General features: G+C 45.0%; 1 protein-coding gene across 2 annotated transcripts in view; it reads right to left on the bottom strand.

The window, feature by feature from the left end:
* The window catches only part of ZNFX1 (zinc finger NFX1-type containing 1), a 55,251-nt gene extending 35,592 nt beyond the window's left edge, over nt 1-19,659 (bottom strand). The window contains exons 1-5 of one of the 2 annotated variants that reach the window (XM_030211438.1): nt 19,525-19,659; nt 7,144-7,254; nt 5,134-6,948; nt 3,125-3,256; nt 648-796 (exon numbers count right to left, since the gene is read on the bottom strand). In XM_030211438.1, the coding sequence (XP_030067298.1) occupies nt 648-796; nt 3,125-3,256; nt 5,134-6,948; nt 7,144-7,210 (2,163 nt within the window). In that variant the 5' untranslated portion in view covers nt 7,211-7,254; nt 19,525-19,659. Of the gene's footprint in view, nt 1-647; nt 797-3,124; nt 3,257-5,133; nt 6,949-7,143; nt 7,255-19,524 lie in introns of those variants that run through there. The other variant, XM_030211439.1, reaches the window with a different exon arrangement.
* Nucleotides 19,660-23,582: the final 3,923 nt, after the last annotated feature.

Genomic DNA, 23,582 nt, shown 5'->3' with positions numbered 1-23,582 from the left:
ATCACTACACTAGAGCCCTCGGCAACATTTAGTACACCTGAATGTAATTCATCGTGAGTTACTAAGGAGTCACCAGACCCTTTGCCCTCTCTCCCTCTCCATCTTAAATGTACAAAAATACCTCTATGGGCTGCTAGATCACCTTCCTTCCCTCTTTAAAAATGGTCCCCATGGCCACCAGCCCTCTTCCCTACAAAAAAAGTTACTAGCAGAGGGATTCACCACCCCTTTCTTCCTTCTGGCCATTAAAAAGAATGTGCTAGTTCAGGGACCCCACTACTGTACTTTTTTGAACAGGAAGTAGAGGGAATTCCTAGACAACACTCTTAATAGCATCAGGGAGAGAGAGACAGGGCAACCTCCTACCAGTCGGTTTTCCTTTTTATTTATTTTTTTTTTAATGCAAAGAATATGTGGCAGCCAGTGAGGGGTGGGAGTGGATAGTTTTATGCCTATTAAGTTGTAGCAGAAAGAAGGGAAGGACTCTGATTGCCAACGGGGAATGAGCTTTATAAATGTTATGACAGATGTAGTTTGGGGAGGGGGGGGGGGGCATTTCCCTTATTGCCCAGGATCCCAGATCACTGTCAGTTTGCCCCTGCTTTATATAGACAGTACATCAAAAATGAACTATGAACTATACATACATCCATGTAAGCCCTGCGGAGATGCAGAGGGATGTTCCGGCGGAAGTCACGAGTGTTTCTCAGTTCTCTGAGTGTGAACTGCTTCAGGATTTCACTGCTGCTCCTCCCACCAACCCTCACAATGCCACTGCCCAGGAATTTGTGAATTCCTACAATAACAAAACAGTTCAGAAGAAATTAGGTTTTCATTGTTTTTCTTTATGACAAGCAGCGCCACCTATAGGACAGCTGAAATGTTCTCTCTCTGCTTGGACTTGCTCATCTTGGCTAGAGGTGAAAGGTCAAAAATGTAGTGTTCATATCTCCTGACACATGTATAATGTGTCATGTTAGTGGTGTACTTTCAAGAACATAATTTTTACTGTGGCACTGGGGAACCCTTCCAATTCTGTAGCCAGAAAGGAAAGCCTCCAATGAAGGCAGTCTGTAGGTCAAAAGACACAGTTGAATGTGTGAACTCGTCCATCAATATATATAAATGGCGAGTGTCGTACTCACTCGCAAATGCGCAGTAGAGAACCCTCTCTGCCCCGCCCCCGCGTCAATACGTGATGACGGTGGCGGAACAGAGAGGGTCTGTACTGCGCGTTTGCGAGGGACACCGCCATCGCTAACGCTCCCCCCACCTGGAGTCACCGCCGCCACCCACCTTCCACCCGGTCGGGCCCTCGCTCCGCTATTGAAACAGCGAGGGCACGCAGCACACAGCTCTGCTGAGCTGCCGTCGGCCTTCCTTCTTCTTCTCTGCCTGTGTCCCGCCCTCGACGACGTTACATCATACGAGGGCGGGACACAGGCAGAGAAGAAGAAGGAAGGCCACGGCAGCTCAGCAGTAGAGCTGTGTGCTGCGTGCCCTCGCTGTTTCAATAGCGGAGCGAGGGCCCGGCCGGGTGGAAGGTGGGTGGTGACGGCTCCGGGGGGGGGGGGCGAACTCGGAGGGGGAGCGGCAGCGGCGAACTCGGCGGCGGGGTGGGGGGCCTTTCAAAACCCCCCCTTCCTATACTAGCCCGTTTTTACGGGCTGCACGGCTAGTCCTATGTATAATCTGCAAGCTTCAAGCCTAAAAAGTTACCCTCATGGTCTACAGTTATTCACCATCGCCACAGGTTATCAAAGTGGGCTACCATTAATATACGTTATTTTACTGTAAACTCCAGTTATTAGTAACTAGGTTTCATTGCATACAATAGAACCTGTGCTAAAATAACACGTCTTAAAACAGGTCCACATTGATTACTTACCCTCAATCTTATAACACAAAAATTTCAAATTTTGATTAGCCTAGTAGAAACGCTGTTGTTCAAAGGTACATTTCCTAAGCCAAGAATTTTCTTCTTGGACCATTTGGCGCTATGGATGCTGTAGCAGCAGTGTTCTCTGCCCTCGGGAGAACAGAAGTCCTATCCATGAGTGCTCAATGGTAATAAAGGAAAATTCTATAAGCTAGTTGTTCACATGCCTAAATGCCAATATTCTGTCTAAGTGCTATTCTTCAAATACCCACTTAACTTACATATTGTGTATTTGCAAAGGGAGGGGAGAGGTGTTTCCTTACAAGGGTAACTTACAGAACACTGCAAGTTGCATGCATTCCTGGCAGGTAAACACAGCAAAGGTGACAACAAAGATGATGAAAAAACATCCAACAGACTCAAAGAGTTCACATCAGAAGTTATTTCACAAAAAAGTACTGGACTCAACACGAATCATGTTTCGGCCACAGAGGCCTGCTTCAGGAGTCCCTGTAGTATGCAGGTATTACATTTCTGAGAGTGCTAAAACATCTGTGAATGGTAAACCAAATAATAGATATGAAACGAGAGCGTTCACAGTCAGAATCGCCTCAAATACACAGAAACAAACCGAAAGCGTGCACAGAAATTTCATACCTGCATACTACAGGGACTCCTGAAGCAGGCCTCTGCGGCCGAAACGCGATTCGTATCGAGTCCAGTACTTTTTGTGAAATAAACGTCCGATGCGAACTCTTTGAGTCCGTTGGATGTTTCTTCATCATCTTTGTTGTCACCTTCGCCGTGTTTGCCTACCTGTTTTGACCTGCGCAAGGGTTCCGTGCTTGTCGGTTACACGCATTCCTGCCATATTCAGGCGTCTGCACTTACACCAGCTCTATTTTAGGTTTGTCGATACCGGGTTACACTTTTATTCTATAACAAAATATTAGGCACTTTGATTCTGTTATAGAATAGGCTCCTACCCCCACAGCCTCGGGGTGCCTAAATGGAGGCAATCGGTTATAGATTTGTCCCTCCTAGTGACCAGATTTAGGGTCCATGCTCACACAAATGACCCCTAACCAAGGCCTACCACTGTGATGTTTGGGCAATATAAGGATGAGATGGAATATCTAAGTTCAGTATTCTTCTATATCCCATGACTCCCCCCCCCCCCCCCCCTCGCTCTTCCCTTAACGTGCATACATACATCAAGATATCCTACTGCTCAATCTACAGTACCTTCCAGAAACTGATCCAGGGCGTGGTTTGTGTAGCAGACCACAAGGACTGGAAATCTCCGCAGGTTGATCTGCCACACATGGTCATTGGTGAGCAATGCTTGTGCAATTTTTAGGCCCACAAAGGTTTTCCCTGAAACAAAATCAAGGAATAAAAGAAATGAACATAGATGGGAAGCCAAAATTTGATTTATTTGCCAGGATCATGAAAAAAGTGAGACATGCAGATGTGAAATTCTTTTCATGCGGACACCTTCTAACATATTAATTAGATACAAATAGTTCAGAAAATGCAGCGAGAAGTTTGATGATGATTTTCAGTACAGGCTTTGAAAATCCTTATTTTCTGGAGGAGAGAGGAATTGCAAAATCCCCAAAATTCCATTTTGAGATATAATTTTTGAATTAGAGAAAAAGGTGTACTTAACAGAATTATGTTCTCACGTTAAGCGGGACAAACGTACCATCATGAAAGACATGATCGTAGTCGTTTCTGAGCCTGAGATCATGGTATAGCAATAGCCTAGCTTTTCTTCACTACAAACATTGGGCCCTGTTTACTAAGCTGGGCTGTAGGCATGTTAGCTTTTTAGCGCGTGCTAAAAATTAGTGTACGCTAATGCTAGAGACACCCACAGGACTATATGGGTGTCTCTAGCATTAGTGCACACTAAAAAGTTAGTGTGCCTACAGCGTGGCTTAGTAAACAGGGCCCACTGTGATTAAAGAACATTTTTTTTTAAGTAAATACAGGGTAACATAGTAGGTGAGGGCAGAAAAAGACCTGTACGGTCCATCCAGTCTACCCAACAAGATAAGCTCACATGCGCTACTTTATATGTATACCTGACCTTGATTCGTATCTACCGTTTTCAGGGCACAGACTGTAGAAGTCTGTCCAGTACTAGCCCCGCCTCCCGACCACTGGTGCTGCCACCCAACCTCTGCTAAGCTTGAGGATCCATTCCTTCTGAACATGTTTATCCCACGCTTTTTTGAATTCCGTTACCGTTTTCATCTCCACCACCACCCTCGGGAGGTACTTTTACTAAGGTGCACTAACGGATTTAGGGGGCCTTTTACAAAGCGACAGTAAGCCCAACGCAGACTTACCACACGCTAAATCGGAACTGCAGCTGCCGGCAGTAGTTCCGGCTGGCGTGTGGGGCTCCGGAAAAAAATATATTTTCTCTAGCGCGGCGCTAACCCGGCAGTAGTCAGGCATCACCGCGCACTGTCCGGTTACCGTGGGTAGTGGTAAGTGCTCCCCGTCATATGACCACGCAGTAAGGGCTATCTTACCGCATGGCTTTTATGGGGGGGGGGGGGGACTTTTTACATGCTAGGTAAAAAGGGCCCTAGTGCGCAGGAAAGATGGCCTCTGCCGCTACCGCAGGACCCTTTTTCCTGTAGCTTAATAAAAGTACCCCTGCTAAATACTAAGAAGCCCCTAAGTATAAAATGAGCTTCATATCATTTACCATGCACTAAATCTGTGTGCACACCTTAGCAAAAGGGACCCCTAAGTCAGCAGGTACAGTTTATCAAGGAAGCACAATGTAATCTTAGATATAAGGAAAGTATTTTCATCACAGGTGGACACTTTTTTGTTTGCTTGTTATAAATTGCCTTATAGCTTATAAAGTTAAGAAATGCCTTTAGCACTATAATTCTGATAATCAAAAAAAAAAACCAAATCAGACTGATATAAGAAAGAGTGGTGACATAATGACGTCTGTTTCTCTTTCAAGTGGGCCTCCGCTAATTCTTGTATCTCTATGCAGCAAGGCAGAGTATCTTCAACCATGAAACCGGGTCTTTCTTTCCATGTCATCTGGAACTGTCACAGCCACCTTACCAGAAATGTAGGCATCATTCCTCTGCATTCTTCAGCCACTTTGCTGCAATTTGGCTCTGGTTGCCCGGAGATGGATTTCAGTTTTCTAAGCATGATCCGCACCCCAACCCCCAGTAAATCAAAAAGATTGGAAAACAGACACTTTGTCTTACCTGTCCCAGGAGGTCCCTGGATAATGGCTAGTTCCTTAGTTAGAGCAAGCTGTAAGGCTTTCATCTGGGACTCATCTAGATGCAGAGCTTCCTTTGAAGGCCATTCTCTAGGATCCAAAATATTGATGTTCTGTGCCCTTACATGGTCTTTGTAAATCTGACGCATCTTTTTATCGTTCTCCAAAGGGTTTTCCATCAGAGCAGTAAAATCATAGGTGCCTCCCATCAGCAGGTACCTGGGTTCACTCACCTCTGTTTCACACTGTACAATGTATTTCTGAAAGGGAATATCTTCATCTTGGATCTCCTGAAGTCCTTCCAAGACATGCCTGTACGCTTCAAAATAAGCTGTGGTCTCCACCATGAGAAAAGAGTCTGAGGGCTGGACCTCTGCAAGTTGTGCCCGACTCTGTTCATTAAAACGCAATTGCACAAAGCCATGTTTGAGGTCCTCCAGCTCCCGGTTTGAAACAGTGGCAAAAAGGAATGTCTCAAAATTGTCCTTTGACATGCATACAAGAGAACCATACAACAATCGTTTGGAATTCTGCCATCGAATAAATTTCAGGGGCTTGGGGTCAAACTGGACCTTGTAGACTATGCCAGCAAAGGAGCAGAGAGGTGTAATGATTCTTGTGTCAAAGTAGATTCTGATATCATCAAACCTTCTTTTCCTCAGGCTTTTGTCCTCATAACTCTGAAGGATCTCCAAAATGCCTTCTCTTAAAGGTCTGATAAAGTCTTCTCGCAGTAGCCGAAAATGGGTGTCCAAGTAAACTGCTGTGCTTTCGTATTTTCCACAGAGCATGTTGGGTCGAAGGAAAGGCTTTTCATCTAAGTGGACTTCATTATATGTTGGGTAAATAGTCATTGTTCGGTAGCTTTCCTCTTGACTGTTTGCTTCAGAATTCACAAGTGTGTAGGTATCAACCTTAAGAGTCCCTTCTCGTCTTTTTGCCTGAAGGTGATTAATAATGGTTCTTATTTTTTCTAGGTTCTTTTCTATTTGCTCACTGATATCCACTCCTGATGTCCTCAAGGCGTTCATAGATGCTGGTAGAATGGAAACCAGCATGGATGTCTCCTGCACAGAACTGGCTGGGAAAACGCTCACTAGGTTCTGCAAGAGAGACATTATATTTCCAAGGTGCACAGGGTACTCCTGGCGATGACCAGGCACTGGATCAGTCATCATCCCCACCACATATTGAGGCAGACAAATCTTCAGAAAGATTGAATCCTTCACCATTCCTAGCAAATGCTGAACATTCTGGCGGTCCATTTTGGAGCTACATGCTTTGTGCAGCACACGGCAGATAAGCTCCAGAAAACCTGGACTGATGCTCTGCAGGGATAACAGTTCCTTCATCCCTGGACAAGAAGCAAGTGTAATAACCACTTCAGAGGGGTCTTTGTCAAGGAGTGCTTCAAGTGCTTTGTAGCCCAGCCTTCTCACTTGTTGAGGCTGCTCATTACCCTGGTTTCTGCTGTAGGCATGATCCTGTTGTAAATGGTGGTTCTCTTGTGGATAGGGTCTCCTGTTCCTGCCAACATCTTGATTTTCCAGTCTTCTCCTTCTTCCTTCATAGTCCTGTTCATTCCTCTGTCCTCTAAACCCCTCATTGACATGGCCACCATGATCTCTCCTTCCCTGATTAGGGTTCCTTACCAACGCATTGTGTCTGTCTTCTTCCTGTCTAGGAGGAGGGTTATAGTTAGCCCTTGGATTTCTTATTGGTTGGCCTGCCCCCAGTGGGTTATCGGTCCTATTTTTGCTTCTCTGACGTGGACCATGTCTTCGGTAATTTCCAGGTCCTACAAAGAAGGTGAATATTTAGAATATTCCCGCCATTCACTAAGACTAACAACTTCTGCATAGATTACCACACACAGAATAACCTATGTTCAAAATCATGTATACTACATGTTTCATTAACTAAAGCAGTCAAATGCATTAAATGTTTCAGTATATTGTGGTTTTACTCTGTCAGGTTAGAACTAATTTCTCACCTCTGTTGGCATTGGGATGTTGCTGTTGAGGTTCTTGTCGAGGTCTCCAGTTGGGGTTACCATCCATTTCTTGAGGCTTTTAAAGTTCCTTCCCCGTCAAAGCGTTTCCCTCTACAAAACAGATGTGCACAGCAGCACCAGTTAAGAAGTGCAGATATTCACAGTTTAGAGAAGCAACATGCGGAAGTGACTCAACCAAATTCTCAGAATAACCACATAACTGATAGTTAACAGTGAAACACTGGCTGTGCGCCTTGTACTCTGAAAGCAATTAAACCTTTTAAACCAAAGTAGTGGGTTTACCTTGCTGCATGCCATAGCAGCTCACAACTGTCACATCTTATGTTCCAGAATGATGCTTGGCAGGAGTTAATTTATTTGCTTTAGAAGCAGAGTGAGATTTGCCTTGGCAAGTGCATGCTATGAATTTTTGTGATCACTTGATGCTGTGAGCAGACAGGACCTGTTAGCCTGTAGCTGCTCTGTGGGGGCCCTCTAATCTACCCCTTTCAACTTCTCTGCTTCAAAATCTTTATTTAGGGTTCTCTTCTCTTACGTTTTATGTTGTATTGACAAGTTTGTGCTGAAAGCTGCAAGATCCCATGGCCGGTAAAGCACTGCGGAAAGACCATACTCAGGTGAAGGCCTCCGAAGATAACAGGGTGGACCCTGTGAGCGCCTAACCCAACTCTGCATGATGACATTGTTTTTGCTGTGCTGAGTGCTCTAGCACCGCGGCTGGTATTGATCTCCGATCAACTCGCCTCGGTGCACAATTTGCTCACAGAACTTTCTTCTCATACCGTAGCCCTCAAAACTCACATTTCTGACACGGAGGACACTCTGCACACGTGTGAGCAGACTTGGCAGCGTTACTGATACTGAAGCAGGTGAAAAATCAAGCTGCAAAAATTGATAACCTAGAAAATAGGTCTGGGCGGGATAATTTACGGTTTATTGGCTTTTCATGAAACCCTGCCGGAGGAACACTTAGTTTCAGTGATGGGAGGATTGGCTTGCAGAGACCTTTCCAATCCCGCATGGCGCTCTGTCCTACTGTCTGGGGCATGCGCATCATTTAGGTCATAAACGTGATAGAGACGTGCGGCCTTGACCTATAATTGCCAAGTTTCACTTCTATGTGCAAAAATCAGGTACTCCGTCGTTTAAAACAAAAAAAAAGAGGGGATCAAATATGAGGCTTGCACCATTCGTATTTCCCAAGACTATTCTGCTGCACTAACAGAGCATTGCGCCACTATACTCCGCGCTGGTGGACAGAAAGATGCAGTTTATGCTCTTGTATCCTGCTCAATTAAAGGTTTACGATATTGGTCGCTGGCACCATTTTACTACCGTGCAGGCAGCACAAGACTGGCTCAATGCTGCCAGTTCCCAGGCTGACTGAATGTGCAACTTTTCTGTGTTTAATACTCGCATGTTTATCTTTACATTAGCATTAAAAAAATTATAGGAGTACTAGTAAAGAAGGCCCGTTTCTGACACAAATGAAACAGGCGCTAGCAAGGTTTTCCTCGGAGTGTGTATCTTTGAGAGAGAGTGTGTGCATAAGTACATAAGTACATAAGTAATGCCATACTGGGAAAAGACCAAGGGTCCATCGAGCCCAGCATCCTGTCCATGACAGCGGCCAATCCAGGCCAAGGGCACCTGGCAAGCTTCCCAAACGTACAAACATTCTATACATGTTATTCCTGGAATTTTGGAGTTTTCCAAGTCCGTTTAGTAGCGGTTTATGGACTTGTCCTTTAGGAAACCGTCCAACCCCTTTTTAAACTCTGCTAAGCTAACCGCCTTCACCACTTTCTTCGGCAACGAATTCCACAGTTTAATTACAAGTTGGGTGAAGACAACTTTTCTACGATTTGTTTTAAATTTACTACACTGTAGTTTCATCGCATGCCCCCTAGTCCTAGTATTTTTGGAAAGCGTGAACAGAGGCTCCACCTGTTCCACTCCACTCATTATTTTATATACCTCTATCATGTCTCCCCTCAGCCGTCTCTTCTCCAAGCTGTATAGCCCTAGCCTCCTTAGTCTTTCTTCATAGGGAAGTCGTCCCATCCCCGCTATCATTTTAGTCGCCCTTCGCTGCACCTTTTCCAATTCTACTATATCTTTCTTGAGATGCGGTGACCAGAATTGTGTGAGAGATGGAGTGTGTGTGTGTGTATGTGAGAGAGAGTGAGACAGAGAGAGAGAGAGTGTGTGAGACACAGAGTGTATGTTTGTGTGAGAGAGTGTGTGAGACAGAGCGATGGACTGTGTGTGTGTGTGTGTGTGTGTGTGTGACAGAGCGATAGACTGTAAGTGTGTGTGTGACAGAGAGAGAGAGTGTGTCAAAGCGAGTGTATGTGAGAGACAGAGAGCGTGTGCCCGTTCCCCCCCCCCTTATGGTCTCAGGACCCCCTCCCACCCCCCACCTCTCTGGTCTCAGGACCCCCTTCCCCCCTCTCATCCCTGGTCCCCCTCCCCCCCTCTCATCCCTGGATCCCCTTCCCCCCTCTCTCATCCCATGCACCCACTGTTGGTCTCTGTGTCCTCGGACTGCAAGCAGGATGTGTGCTGCAGGCCCTCCCCTTCGTTATTGCTGCCTGTTAAAAGTTTTTACCTGCTGCTGCTGCGCCGCCAAGAGTGAAGGGGAGCAGGAACGGACACCGCTTTGGAGTGCCATTGGTTTCACTTCAGTTTCAGCTGTTCCTGTGGTCCCGCCCTTCTGGAAAAAGGAAATGAGAGAGGGACCAGAGGATCAGCTAAATTGAAGCCAAAGGAAAGGTAGCCTGAAGCGGTTCAGCTGACAGTCGCGATCGTGGGCTGAAGCACGAGGGCTGTAGCGGCTAACGCGTTCCGTGCTCCCGCGGTCCCATGTCTCAGGCCTGTCGTGTTTTGGTTGGTCGCGCGCTTCCCGCCTCCTGGCTTGGAATTGTACCATCTCCTAACGTTAGGCACGCAGGGTTCTACTGTGGGAGAGTGACATCAAGAGATGGTTACGAACGCAGCCAGAGATATTGGAACATTGAAAGAGCAAATTATTATATTAGATGTCTGCAGTGCTTAGTTGAAAGGATCTTTCTTTCTTGAGTCTGGGGGGGGGGGAGGTGGGAGAGCGTCTCAGCATAGTCTATTTTCTAGGCATTGAACCTGGAGGAGGGGTGAGAGGGTGGTTTAGTCCAAGTACATGGGTCTGTTAAGATTTTGTTTTTTGTGCCTTGGTTTTTGTATTTTGTAGGGGTGCTGTATAACCAGGAGGGATTTTGCAGTATATTCCCGGGTGGGGCTGGGCACCTGGGAGTTATTCTAGACACACACACAATGAACACTCATCTGGCCCGTATCCCTTGCCTTAGATTATGTTTCAACATTTTTTATTGATGATGCATCAAAATAAAGAGCCAACAAGCTCAAGATACAACATATTGCAAGCCAAATCGTCTGAGTAAGAGCAAGATAATAATCACATCATCAACATTTTAACACTTTTCTTCCCACCCTGTCCAATCCCATGACCCACCCCTCACTCAGACAAATCGTCTAAGAGCAAGATAATAATCACATCATCAACATTTTAACACTTTTCTTCCCACCCTGTCCAATCCCATGACCCACCCCTCACTCAGACAAATCGTCTAAGAGCAAGATAATAATCACATCATCAACATTTTAACACTTTTCTTCCCACCCTGTCCAATCCCATGACCCACCCCTCACTCAGACAAATCGTCTAAGAGCAAGATAATAATCACATCATCAACATTTTAACACTTTTCTTCCCACCCTGTCCAATCCCATGACCCACCCCTCACTCAGACAAATCGTCTAAGAGCAAGATAATAATCACATCATCAACATTTTAACACTTTTCTTCCCACCCTGTCCAATCCCATGACCCACCCCTCACTCAGACAAATCGTCTAAGAGCAAGATAATAATCACATCATCAACATTTTAACACTTTTCTTCCCACCCTGTCCAATCCCACGACCCACCCTTCACTCAGATTTTTTAAACAACTATTAAAGTAGCAGTATATGAAACACATGAAATCACATTTCAAAACAATCATATGATCTGACAACAAAGAAGCCAGTTCAGTGTAGCTATGCATACCATTCAATATTTTGTAAGTCCTTCAACAGACCAACTAAGAACCCAGGCAAGAGGCTTTGTTTCTTATAGCCTCCTGTCTCCCAGCTAAACCGTATTTATGGATGACAAGAGTTAAACATCATTACAATAGAACAGATTCAAATCTCAAAAACACTCAAGATAGATACAAACAATAAGGTCAGACATCAAAATATATGAGATATATTCTTCTTATCTCTAGTCATGGACCCTTGATTCTGCTAATCAGTAATAACTATAGTAGAAAACGTATAGGAAACATTCCAATTAGGATACACTATTATATGGACTATGCTTCCCATCTATGTAAAAGAACTGTTTAACTTGTAGTTCTGCCATGCCTCTATCCTTCCCATTATATGTAAATCATGCATATTAAGAAACACACAAGGAACCCTTGCCTTAGATTAAATGGTCACCGATAATGTTCACGTTTTGTCCTGGAATGTTTCTGGAGTTTCCTTTCCCATTAAGCGCACTAAAAGTTGCTTTCTCAGTTGCAGCATCACCAAGCTGATATTGCCTGCCTAGAAGAAACTATATCAACAGAGCTTGCTAAGCTTCACACAGGTTGGGTGGGAGAAGTTTTTCATTCATCCACTGCACATAAACGTGGGGAGAGGGGAGGGGGGGTCACTGTCCTAGTACGCAAGCATCTTTACTGTCAGATTCGGTTGGTATTCAAAGATCAGTATGGTCGTTACCTGCTCCTTCAAGTGCAATTGCAGGGGTCTGAAGTCCCATCTTTTAGTTGTTTATGCACCGAACGTATATGAGCACGCTTTTTTTTTTTTTTAAATGCTTAGTACAACTCATTTTGACCCGTGATCCCCCTCCCTCTTTTGTTCGCTGACGATATCAATCAGGTAGTGGACCTGGATTTAGATTGGTCACTGTCATTTGGAGGGGGGGGAGCGTGGATTCTCATAAGAGAATTCCTTATCTGTGTACGGCATTGGGTCTCGTGGACCCGTGGCGGTTGCTCCACCCCACTGAGCGTGACTACACCCACGTGTCTCAAGCTCATGAAACTTTTTCTCGCATAGATTATATTCTTGTATCCCATCCTTTACTTTCGCTGGTGACACATGCCGAGATTGGTCCTATTGCCGTGTCTGATCACGCATTAATCTGGGTAGACATACAGATCTCCCTCGAGGGTTTTGCTGGGGGTTGATGGCATTTTCTAGGATATCTGTATGATGATCCACATTTTCAGTAATATTTGATAGAGAAGTGGGCCAATTATGTTAGTACATAAGTGTTGCAATACTGGGACAGACCGAAGGTCCATCAAGCCCAACAGCCTGTTCCCAACAGTGGCCAATCCAAGTTATAAGTACCTGGCAAGATCCCAAAACACTTCAACCAGTGGCATGCTGCTGATCTATTGCTATTTTGTGAGGCTTCCAAAGCTGTCCTAAGGGGGGCTATTCTCTCGTATACTATTGACCACACACGCAATATTGCCTGCAGTGTGGTTTTACTAGAGTGCAAATTGAAAATGATGAAATATGCATACCAGCGACATCCTACTGCAGAGTAGGAGACCTACTTAGCCATGCAGGCCACACTTAACTCACTTTTACATAAGTGCATGAAGTTTATTTTACCGGAGAGACAAATGTTTTCATTTTGGCAATAAGCCTGGTCGCCTACTTCCTAGGATTGCAAAGGTGTGGTCAGGTTCCTGTTATATTCCGACAATTGCCCTCCCATCTGGTGAACCTAATTGGGTGGATTGGATTGCGCAGGCATTTTTTGACCACTTTAAGACTTTATATGCGTCTGAATCGCAGACTCAGTCTTCGCTCATAGCAGACTACTTGGTGGATGCAGGGTTGGCGCAGTTGACGCCGGCTATGCTGCAGACGCTGAATGCTCCCATTAGTGGTAAAGAACTACAAAAGACTCTTCAGGCCTTGAAGCCTTGTACTGCCCCAGGCCCTGACGGCTTCTCCCCGGAATATTATAAATTGTTTAAACACTCATCTTTTGAAGCCTCTGGCTACATATATTTCCACAGCAATAGCACAAGGAGAGTTTCCAGTTTGGGTAAATACAGCTCTGATTACATTAATTCTAAGCCTAGCAAGCCTTCGACCTCTCTGGAGTTCTATCATTCCATCTTGCTTCTTAACGTCGACGTAAAGATCTTCACTCAGGTTTTGGTGGAGTGTTTGGCAATCTGTCTTCCTCATCTCATTGGAGGAGAACAAGCAGGCTTTGTCTGAGGCCGTCACTCTGTGGTGAACGTTCGCCGTGCTTTGGTGGCAATGGCACATTGTCACAGCAGGTGGATACAGGGTATGATGCTCAGTTTAGACACAGTTCAGGCTTTTGACAAAGTCAGTTGGACTTATCTGTTTCAAACATTACGTTATATGCAGAAACCCAACAGCAGTTCCATACTAAATGAAACCCTCTCCCCCTTTTCTCCTTGCATCCTGTGATGACGTCCCTCTCACCCTGATAGCCCAAATTGTCAATGAATACCTCCTACCCCCATAGGCTAACTTTGTTCCCATCGCAGGATGCTGGCTGATATTCAATAACCTGCTCCCCCCCAAAAAAAAAAAAAAAAAAACTGAAGAGTGAGGAGCCCTCTGTGGACCATCTATCATTATGCAGATCACTGCAATCTAGCTTGCTGGTGCTCAGGAACAGGAAGTGAAGAAGGTCTATGGCAGCAATGCAGGACTTGGGACAGTTGGCCTGATTCGCCCCTTCTGCAACAAGGATTCAAGGCTGGCTTAACCATTAAGCAAATCAGTCACCTGTGGCAGTAGCTTCTGAGGGGCAGTAAAGAGCAGCTGCAGGCAAAGTTAAACAGATCCTTAGCCAGGGAGAAGAAGGGTCATCAGAGAATAGACCCTTTGCTCCCCCTGAAGAAGGGATGACTGATAGTATCTCCTACTGGTCCATGTTCAATGCATTAGTGTAGTGGAATGCTTTTAGTGGGGGGGGGGGGGGGTGGAGAGGGATCGAGGGGGTCTTATAAAGGAATCTAGAGGACGGAATACAATGTCTGCTGCGGAATATGGACGAATGGGGAATACTAAAGACAAAAGGTTGAGATTTTGGGAGGGGCAGCTGATAAGTCCTTCATACAAGTCTTGAATAAGGAACAATCAAACATATAAACGGCGAGTGACCGTACTCACTCGCAAATGCGCAGTAGAGACTTCCCTCTCTGCCCCGCCCCCACTTCAATACGTGATGATGGGGGCGGGACAGAGAGGGAAGTCTCTACTGGCATGCTGTAGACGTCGGAACCGCTCCCCCTCCCCCCCCCCCGGAGTCGCCGCCGCCCCTCCATCTGGCCCGAGCACTGTGAACTTACATCACCACGCAGCAGCAGGCACATCAGCAAAGCTGCCGTCGGGCTTCCTTCTCTGCCTTTGTCCCGCCCTCGCCGACGTTACGTCACACGAGGGCGGGACACAGGCAGAGAAGGAAGCCCGCCCCGACGGCAGCTTTGCTGATGTGCCTGCAGTGCCTGCTGATGTAAGTTTACAGTGCTGCTCGGGCCGGATGGAGGGGCGGCGGCGACTCCGGGGGGGGGGCTCGGAACCCCCCCCATTCCAAAAGTAGCCCGTTTTCACGGGCTCAACGGCTAGTGATATCATAAACAGTAGAGGAGGGGGTGCTGCTAAGTGTGAAAGCTTGATGACTGTTGGTAATGTTATATCCCTTTCTAAGCATGCATTGGTATTGGAATTCCTGTTATTTCATGTGGGGTTAGTTCACTTTGATTTGTCAGCATTAAAATTTGTTGAAAACTAACATTGCTAAAACATAAAACGGAGGGGAGGGGATGGGATAAAATGTTAAAAGTTTGATGACGGATTGTACCGCTGTGTTCTAAGGAGTACATGTTGATTCTATGTGTATTTATATTATTGGCTGTATTTCCTTTGCATTGCCATCAGTAAAAATGTTGAATCATAAACAGATCCTTAGCCAGGCGACTCAAGACCATCAGCACGTTTTTGGGGTGGGTTTTTTTTTTTTACACTTTTGCGCATTTTTACAGAATTGTTCTGGGAAGGTGGTGTTGAGGTGATATAAATATTGAGAATCTCAGAGGAGAGGAACCTAGGGATCAGCATTAGAGGAGATTAGCGTCAGTCTAGCATGCCAGTTAATGTGCACAGAATGTCCAGAGGGAATGTTCTAGCGTGGGAAACAGTGCGCATGCCAAAGATGGCCCACAAATTGTATTTAAATGTACTCAAATGGATGCTAGTGAGGTTATTTGGTATTCCCTCCCAATGCTCAAAGAACAGCTCAGAAACAAACACTGCCCTTAATGCTGGCAACTTGCCATCAGCTTAGGGGTGGTGTTGAAGGGTTTCAAGAGAGGAGTTCTTCAGAATTCCTCAATTTAGACTGCTGGTTTTGTCTTCTTTTAGAACCAGAAAGCCCGTGCAGTTAAAGCTAGCTCAAGGGACTGTAGCACCCCCCCCCCCCCCCCCCTCCAATCCAGTATCTCTCCTTCCACTCTGTTTTCCCCACTAGTAACCTCAACACACACATACAGAGATGATAATAGGTGTCAGAATCCCAGTTTGGCATCTCTCCTCTCTTCCCGCCCTCCCATCCTGTGGATAATGAATTGCAGACAGAGGGAAGGAGAGATAAGACATAAGTATCGCCACACTGGGACAGACCAAAGGTCCATCTAGCCCAGCACCCTGTCTCCGACAGTGGCCAATCCAGCTCACAATCACCCGACAAGATCCAGGGAGCAAAGCATTTTGTACTGCTTGTCCCAGGAATACTGGATTTTTTCCTACGTCCCTTTAATAGCATTCTATGGCCTTTTCCTTCAGGAAGCCGTCCAAACCTTTCTTAAACTCTGCTAAGCTAACCGCCTTAACCACATTCTCCAGCAATGAATTCCAGAGACAAATTACGCGCCGAGTACAGAAAACTTTTCTCTTATTTGTTTTAAACTTACTGCACTCCAGCTTCATCGCATGCCCCCTTGTCCTAGTATTTTTGGAAAGCGTAAACAGACGCTCCATATCTATCTTTTCCACTCCACTCATTATTTTATATACCTCTATCATATCACCCCTCAGCCGCCTTTTCTCCAAGCTGAACAGCCCCAGCCGCATTGGAAAGTCGTCCCATCCTCTTAATCATCTTTGTCGCCGTTCTCTGCACCTTTTCTAATTCCACTATATCTTTTTTGAGGTGCGGCGACCAGGATACTAGACCAGGAGTTTGGTGCCCTTTATCACTGGCACCCTGGGCCAGTGCCAGCCCTGCACGCAGTCTATAAATGCTGATGGTAAGAATCAAACGTGTGCAAGTCTGAGCACAACAGAAAGTGAAAGCACAAAGATCAAACGTGTGCAAGTCTGAGCACAACAGAAAGTGAAAGCACAAATCGGGGCTTGTTTTTCTGTGCTTAAATATTTATTTTTATTTTATTTGTTACATTTGTATCCCACATTTTCCCACCTATTTGTAGGCTCAATGTGGCTTGCATAGTTCTGGAGCAGCACTTCAGTGGACTCCGGTGTTGACAAATACAAGGTAATGGTGTGGTTAAGTAGTTCGATAGAGTTAATGTGGCGCAAACCACATTGGAATCCTGCAATGGAAGATTTGTGTCCAGTCTATAACGTGATTTAGTTACGTTGTGTTGCAGAGATCGGGCATTTACGTTGGATCGGTGGGGGTAAGCCTTTTTGAATAGGTGAGTTTTTAGGTTTTTCCGAACGTTTAGGTGGTCATTCGTATTTTTCAAGACTTTTGGTAATGCGTTCCACAGTTGTGTGCTAATGTAGGAGAAACTGGACGCATTTGATGATTTGTATTTGAGTCCTTTACATCTAGGGAAGTGATGATTTAGGTATGTTCTTACTGATTCGGTTATGTTTCTTGTGTTGGTAAGTCGATCAGGTCTATCATGTATCCCGGAGCTAGACCGTGGATTATTTTATGAACCAATTAGCAGATTTTGAAAGCAATTTGTTCTTTGATTGGAGGCCAGTGTAGTTTTTCGTGGAGGGGTTGCACACTGGCAAATCGTGTTTTACCAAAGATAAGCTGAGTCTTTCGAGTAAAAACTATTTTTGAAAAGTTTATATTTAAAGGTGCAGAAGATTGACCCCAGTGTGCACATGCCCAGGCAAGACCAGAAGTGCATGCACACAAGAGCTGTGCTTACCCTTTGCATTTGGTTTCATAACACATAATGTGAATCCATTTTCTTTAAGTATTGGAGAACATTCCTCAATCTTCATCCTCCCAATTGTAAAGGCTTGAAATACAAATCAATGCATTCACCAACTTTTTCCTATACAAGCACTCAGCTCTGGAACTCACTGCCACGTAACCTGAAATCGGTCTACGAAATGACCAATTTCCGCAAACTCCTGAAAACTTATCTCTTCGACAGAATATATCATAAAGAACAACACGCATAACTCTACTTTCTTTAAGTTACCCAGGAATGTTCTTTAATGTCTTCTGCTTTCACACTATCATGTATTTCACCATCATGTACCCAAAACTCGCTGTAAAACCAAATGTACATTCTTTTCTATTTCCAGTATCCACGATGAATTGTAAGCCACATTGAGCCTGCAAAAAGGTGGGATAATGTGGGATACAAATGTAATAATAATAATAATAACTAGGTTTCTGTGCTGTGCTATTGACGACTTTAGCACCAGACCTTTGAGCCTAATATGCTTGAACTGGCTCTGTGACGATAGCCCTTGTTCCAGGGCTCCTATTAAATGTACCTCTGGTTGTTTCTCAGGCTATGGAACTGTGTGTGCTGAGATCACATCCTTGTTAAGACAGCACAGGGAGCTCAGAAAGTACAGACTTAAAGATCTAACCATCAGCCCTACTGTCTCCCTGCAAATGCATCTGCACAGGTCAACTAGCCCTTAGGCTGCACCTGAAAAAAATGACAGTATGCTTTTGTTATTTAAACAAAATAAATAAACACACTGAAATTTCTTTTCAATAACAGCGGCTTTGTTCCCTTAATCCAGTATGTGATTCATCAAAACCTTTTATCCTTAGACCCACACACATACACACAAGTACACTGGAGATGTGAAAATAAATCATTTAGGACCATGCATCTCCCATCAATGAACTCTGGGAACCAAAATAGGCCAGTAAAAATTCTATTTTATCATGTGCCTGCCAACAAATCTGGAAAAAAAATGTATCATAGCTTTTAAAAGGTACAGTATGCCGTGTACTTTCTGAAACCTTATAAATTATGTGGCTATATTTTTTTATGCATTTTTGGTGGGAAACCATGATTTCAACAGAGGCATCCTGACCAGTGATTTAATTCAGTTTGATTTTAAATGAAATCCGCCCCCATTTGCAAGCTGGAGAGATGACAAGCTTTAAAAGCAAGCAGATAGGTGTCAGCGAAGCAAGAGATGGCAGGAAGCCCTTTTGCACTGGGGGGGGGGAGCCAACCAACAGGTCACGGTGACATCACTGACCGATCTCATGTAATAGCTCAGATCCCTCTGGGTCCGAAACCTTCATTGTGCTCTTTACATCATTAGCTGATGCTGAGCGAGAACAACAACCACCTATGACATCACTAAACGTCCACTCAAGAGTAAGACCTTATTAAAATGACTTTGCGCTCGTCTATACAAAATGTCCCACACAAACGAGATGCAAGTGGAAATTAGCCTGACTTTTTTTTTGTTTTGTTTTTCAGGGGCAGCTCAAGGACTGTACAGTTTCCATGACCAAAAGCAAAAATGAGGAATCTGAAACCCTTGTAACCAGACAACGCTGATTCCCAACAAATGATCTCCACCCCGGTCCCAGATCTAGTCTAGACCTAAATTCCAACCATCTGCAGGATTCAGGAGAGAATCCGGTGCAGCGCTGCGCGCTTTGTATTCTTTCACCTTTCAGATGATGTAACTGCTGGGGAGGGGGGGAGGGGGGGTGCGGGGGATGCAGTCTCTCTCTCTCTCCCTCCCCTCCCCCAGCTTCTATAAATAAAAGGCATCTTTAACAAGGAAGGCACGGCCGAGCTCTATTTTTCTTTTCCCTGGGAGCAAAACGTCTTTTTCAGGCCTGAAAAAGCATCACAACAAAGCCGACCAAGACCAGCCCCGGCTTTCATCGTTCGCGGGAGACAGGACCCTTTTGTCCTTGGCTACGTGCCAGACCGAGATCCCAAACGATCGCCTCGATCTCTCTGCCCCTTCCCCCCCTACCCACCTTTCTTCCTTCGGCCCGGGCTGCTTCTGGCTTCCCCGGAAGGTTGAAACCGGAGTCGTCTAGGCTCGGATCATTGTTTGCTTCCCCTTAGCTTTCGTTTCTCTGGTGGTTGCTGCTGCCCGAGACGTCTGTTCCGTGAAGAGGTGGGGGGGGGGGGGGGGGGGGGGGGGGAGCAGAACAACTCTCAGACAGATTCCTCCCACCAGCCTAATATACGAGCCGGATCTCCGCCTTACGTCGGAGAAATTAAACAGAAACGCTGCCCTGGAAGTCCCTGCCCTCCCCTACCAGGTTTTCTTTTTACTAATCTGTAAAAAAAAAATGATTCTAATACAGAAAGAGAAAGCTGGGGGGAGGGGAGGCTATATTGTTTCCATCATGGCAGGGTGTTTCTATAGAAGTCATGTCAAAAGGCACAAAAACAAAAGAGCGGCTCTTTTCAGCAACACAGCTAGTCCCATGCCCCTGATCATTCAGCAAATTATCAAACTGCTGAGATGAATTTTCACCCAGAGCCTTGAAAACATTTTAAAAGCAACAAAGTTATTAAAGCAGGTTAAAGAGGACAGCATGTGCTTTGCTGCTTTCTGAATGCAACCTTACTAGCCATTGAAGCAGACACCATAGAAAATATTACAAAATCTTTATTATAGAATCATAAATAAAAGAGTGCCCAACGTGGCTGTGTTTCGCCCACCAGGGGTTGCTTCAGAACCAATACACATACTGGTAAAACAAATCCTATATAATAATTTCCAACTCCAACGTTCTGAAGCTGACTCCCCGTGGCACTGAAGGGTTCGTAGGGTCCGTGCCGTTCGTAGGGTTCGTGGTGCCTGTAACCATCTGCCTCACTGTCCCGCCCTCGCATCAAAACGTTATGACGTCGAGGGCTGAACACTGAGAGGGAAGGGGACGCAGCATAGTTGCCAGGCAAAGCAACGCAACGTCACAAACATGAGGGACCTATCACAGACAGAAGAACTGAACGCTAGCAGCACGAGGCACAAACCAACTGCCTCAAACAATCAAGCAAGTCACGTGCCCGGACAAACATCTTCACAGAAGCTGCAGCAGAAGCGAGGAAGATCCGCCATCAACAAAAAAATTGCAATACGAAACAAAATCGTAAGCGCGCGACCCGGCTGACGCGGCCCATGCCTGTGCACCTGGACCCCACTGTCTCCCCTCTCCTGAGTCGCCGCTGGACCCGTTGCTCTCTCGCCCCTCCCGAGTCGCCGCTGGAACCCGTCCCCCGCCCAGAGCCACACTCACCCTCCTCCCCAATGGACACTCCCTGCAGCCACACACAAGCCGTCCCGCCAACCTCCCTCTCCTCAACCCGTCCCCCACCCAGAGCCCCCCTCACCCACCCCCTCCCCGATGGACACTCCTCGCAGCTGCACGCAAGCCGTCCCGCCGACCTCCCTCTCCTCTCCCAGTTCGGACCCCCGCCCTCCTCCCCGACAGACTCCCTCCCGAGTCGCCATTGGACTCCCCCCCCATCCTCTCCCCCCTCCTGACTCGCCTTGCCGCTGGACCTGGAGGACCCCACCCTCTCTCCCCGCTCGCTCCCGAGTCGCCGCTGGACCCGCTGCTCTCTCCCTCCTCCCTCCCACACAGACTGTCTCTCTGCCTATGACTCAGACTCTTAATCTCTCAGTAACACACATACTCACTATCTCTGTCACACATACTCTCCCTCTCACATATACACACTCTATCTCACACATACTGTATCAATAAGTCACACATACTCACTTTCTGTCTTTCACAGAAAAAAAATCACTCTCTGACACATATACTCTATGACTCAAACATAGTAACAGTGTGTTTCAGACATACTCACTGTCTACACCACACATACTCAGTTCATGAAACACAGATAGATAATGTGTTAAAACGGATTACTAAAATACATAATTGCTAAGCAATGACCAATCTGATAATGGGCATTTCATATCTTAAAGAACAACGGACACAAAGATAGCAAGCACAGGGCCAAGAAGAAAACGGCAAGGTAACAGGAAACGCGTGTCACAGCATACCGGACTGAGACTGAGAAACACAATAAGGAGATCGACCGGCCTCTCACACTCTGCTCCCAGGTATGACAATCTCTCTCTCGCACTGACACACAGAGAGACACATCAAACACTGACCTTCCATTTACACTATGTCGAAGACAGTTTCCAGTAAAATTGGCTTTTGCTATGACTATTAACAAATCACAAGGACAAACATTTGGCAAAGTTGGCATTTACCTTCCAGAACCTGTGTTTACACATGAGCAATTGTATGTTGCATTTTCACGAGTAAGGAACTCTTCTGATGTGATTGTTAAACTGATTGATGGACCTGAACAAGGAAAGCTATTAATACATTGTAACAAAGTTTACACTAAAAATATTGTTTATAAAGAAATCTTACTAATGTAAACAAAACTTATATTAAGAATACAACTGTTGAAACATTCATGGCAGAAAGTCATTACCTTGCTAGCGCCCATTTCATTGGATTCAGAAACAGGCCTTTTTTTACTAGTAAATAAATAATAATATAATAAATAATAACCATAAAAAATGACACACAGTGAATCATAAAATTTGAAACATTTGAATAGACATAAATGCCATACTAACATAATAAATAGTAACCACAATATTCTTCCATGCTCTTTGTCAGGCTTCAGAAAATATTTTAGCACTGAAGCCCTATTAGTGTCATTACATTTGGAGGCTAGAAAATAAATGAGCTTGGGTCAAAGGGTTCTCTGATATGTCTGCTGTATTCAGTCTCGTAGATCATGAGGTCTTGTTAAATTTAATGTTTTTTTTATGGTACAGTTGGAGCTGTGTGGAATTGGTTTAATGGGTTTTTGAAATGTAGACTTTCCATTAAAATGGACTTGGGGAAAATCCACTATTTCTAGGATAAGCAGCGTAAAATGTATTGTACTTTTTTGGGATCTTGCCAGGTACTTGTGACCTGGATTGGCCACTGTTGGAAAACAGGATGCTGGGCTTGATGGACCTTTGGTCTGTCCCAATATGTCAATACTTACGTACTTATGAGATGGGCTGTACTTAGTTATTGATGCTCTAGACTTGAGCCTATACCAGATCCTAATAACAAATAAATAAATAAATAACCAGCAGTGTTGGAAATACATCACTCAGTTGCAACCATATGAGTTACATGTGTTTATCAGTCTCTGTTTTCTGAAGAAAAGTTGCTTGAGGGATGGTAACTATGGGGTCCTTTTGTTAGACAATATATATTCTATTCTCCACCAATTACCTATAAGGTAATAAGATAAGAATAAGAAAATGTAAGAAAAGGGGGAATTAAATACTATATTTGTTGAATTACATTAACCTGCACTGCAAGGTTTAAGGACATGTGCTCAGAACATAAAGACCATATATTTAACTTTAAAAGGTTTATCTACAATACAGGTAATGTAATAATGCTACAAGAGAGAGGCAGTTTTTCAGAATCTTACACAAGGGAAAATGTGCTTTTCAAGATATCAAGTCTGAATTATAAATTATGCTGGATAATAGTAACTCACTTTGATAGAGGCTGCTGGGTGGAGTGATGGAGATCCTTGCTGAAATAGAAGTCTTTTGTTGCAGAGTTGTAGTTGCCTGGAGAAATTCTTATCCGTGTGTGTGTGTGTTTGTGACGTCCAGCAGAGAGGCAGATCCCAAGAGAGCTGGGCATTTTCCAGGCTTTTTATATTTTCTTGCTGGACCCTAGGCTGGAGTCAGGTGGGGTGTCTGAGAACTGGTTTCATCTAGTTTTGAGATGGAGCATGGTAACTGGTCACATGTTTGATTACATCATAAAACTTTCTGTCTGGACATCTGCTGGTAGATACACATCCATAAGGCATCTGACAGGATTACAAGAGTAGTAGGTGGGCTTCTTTTAGATTAGATAGCTAGATGGGCTTTTCAGTCTGAGTCATTGTCTGAGAATAGGTGGAGTTTCACTGTCTTTTGTTAACTCCAGTCTCTGTGATTACTGCCCATCTTCAGATTTGTCTTCTTTGG

The sequence above is a fragment of the Microcaecilia unicolor genome, chromosome 8 (genome assembly GCF_901765095.1).
Source record: "Microcaecilia unicolor chromosome 8, aMicUni1.1, whole genome shotgun sequence".
In the NCBI taxonomy this organism is placed as follows: Eukaryota; Metazoa; Chordata; class Amphibia; order Gymnophiona; family Siphonopidae; genus Microcaecilia; species Microcaecilia unicolor.
This window is presented reverse-complemented; position numbering and strand designations above follow the sequence as displayed.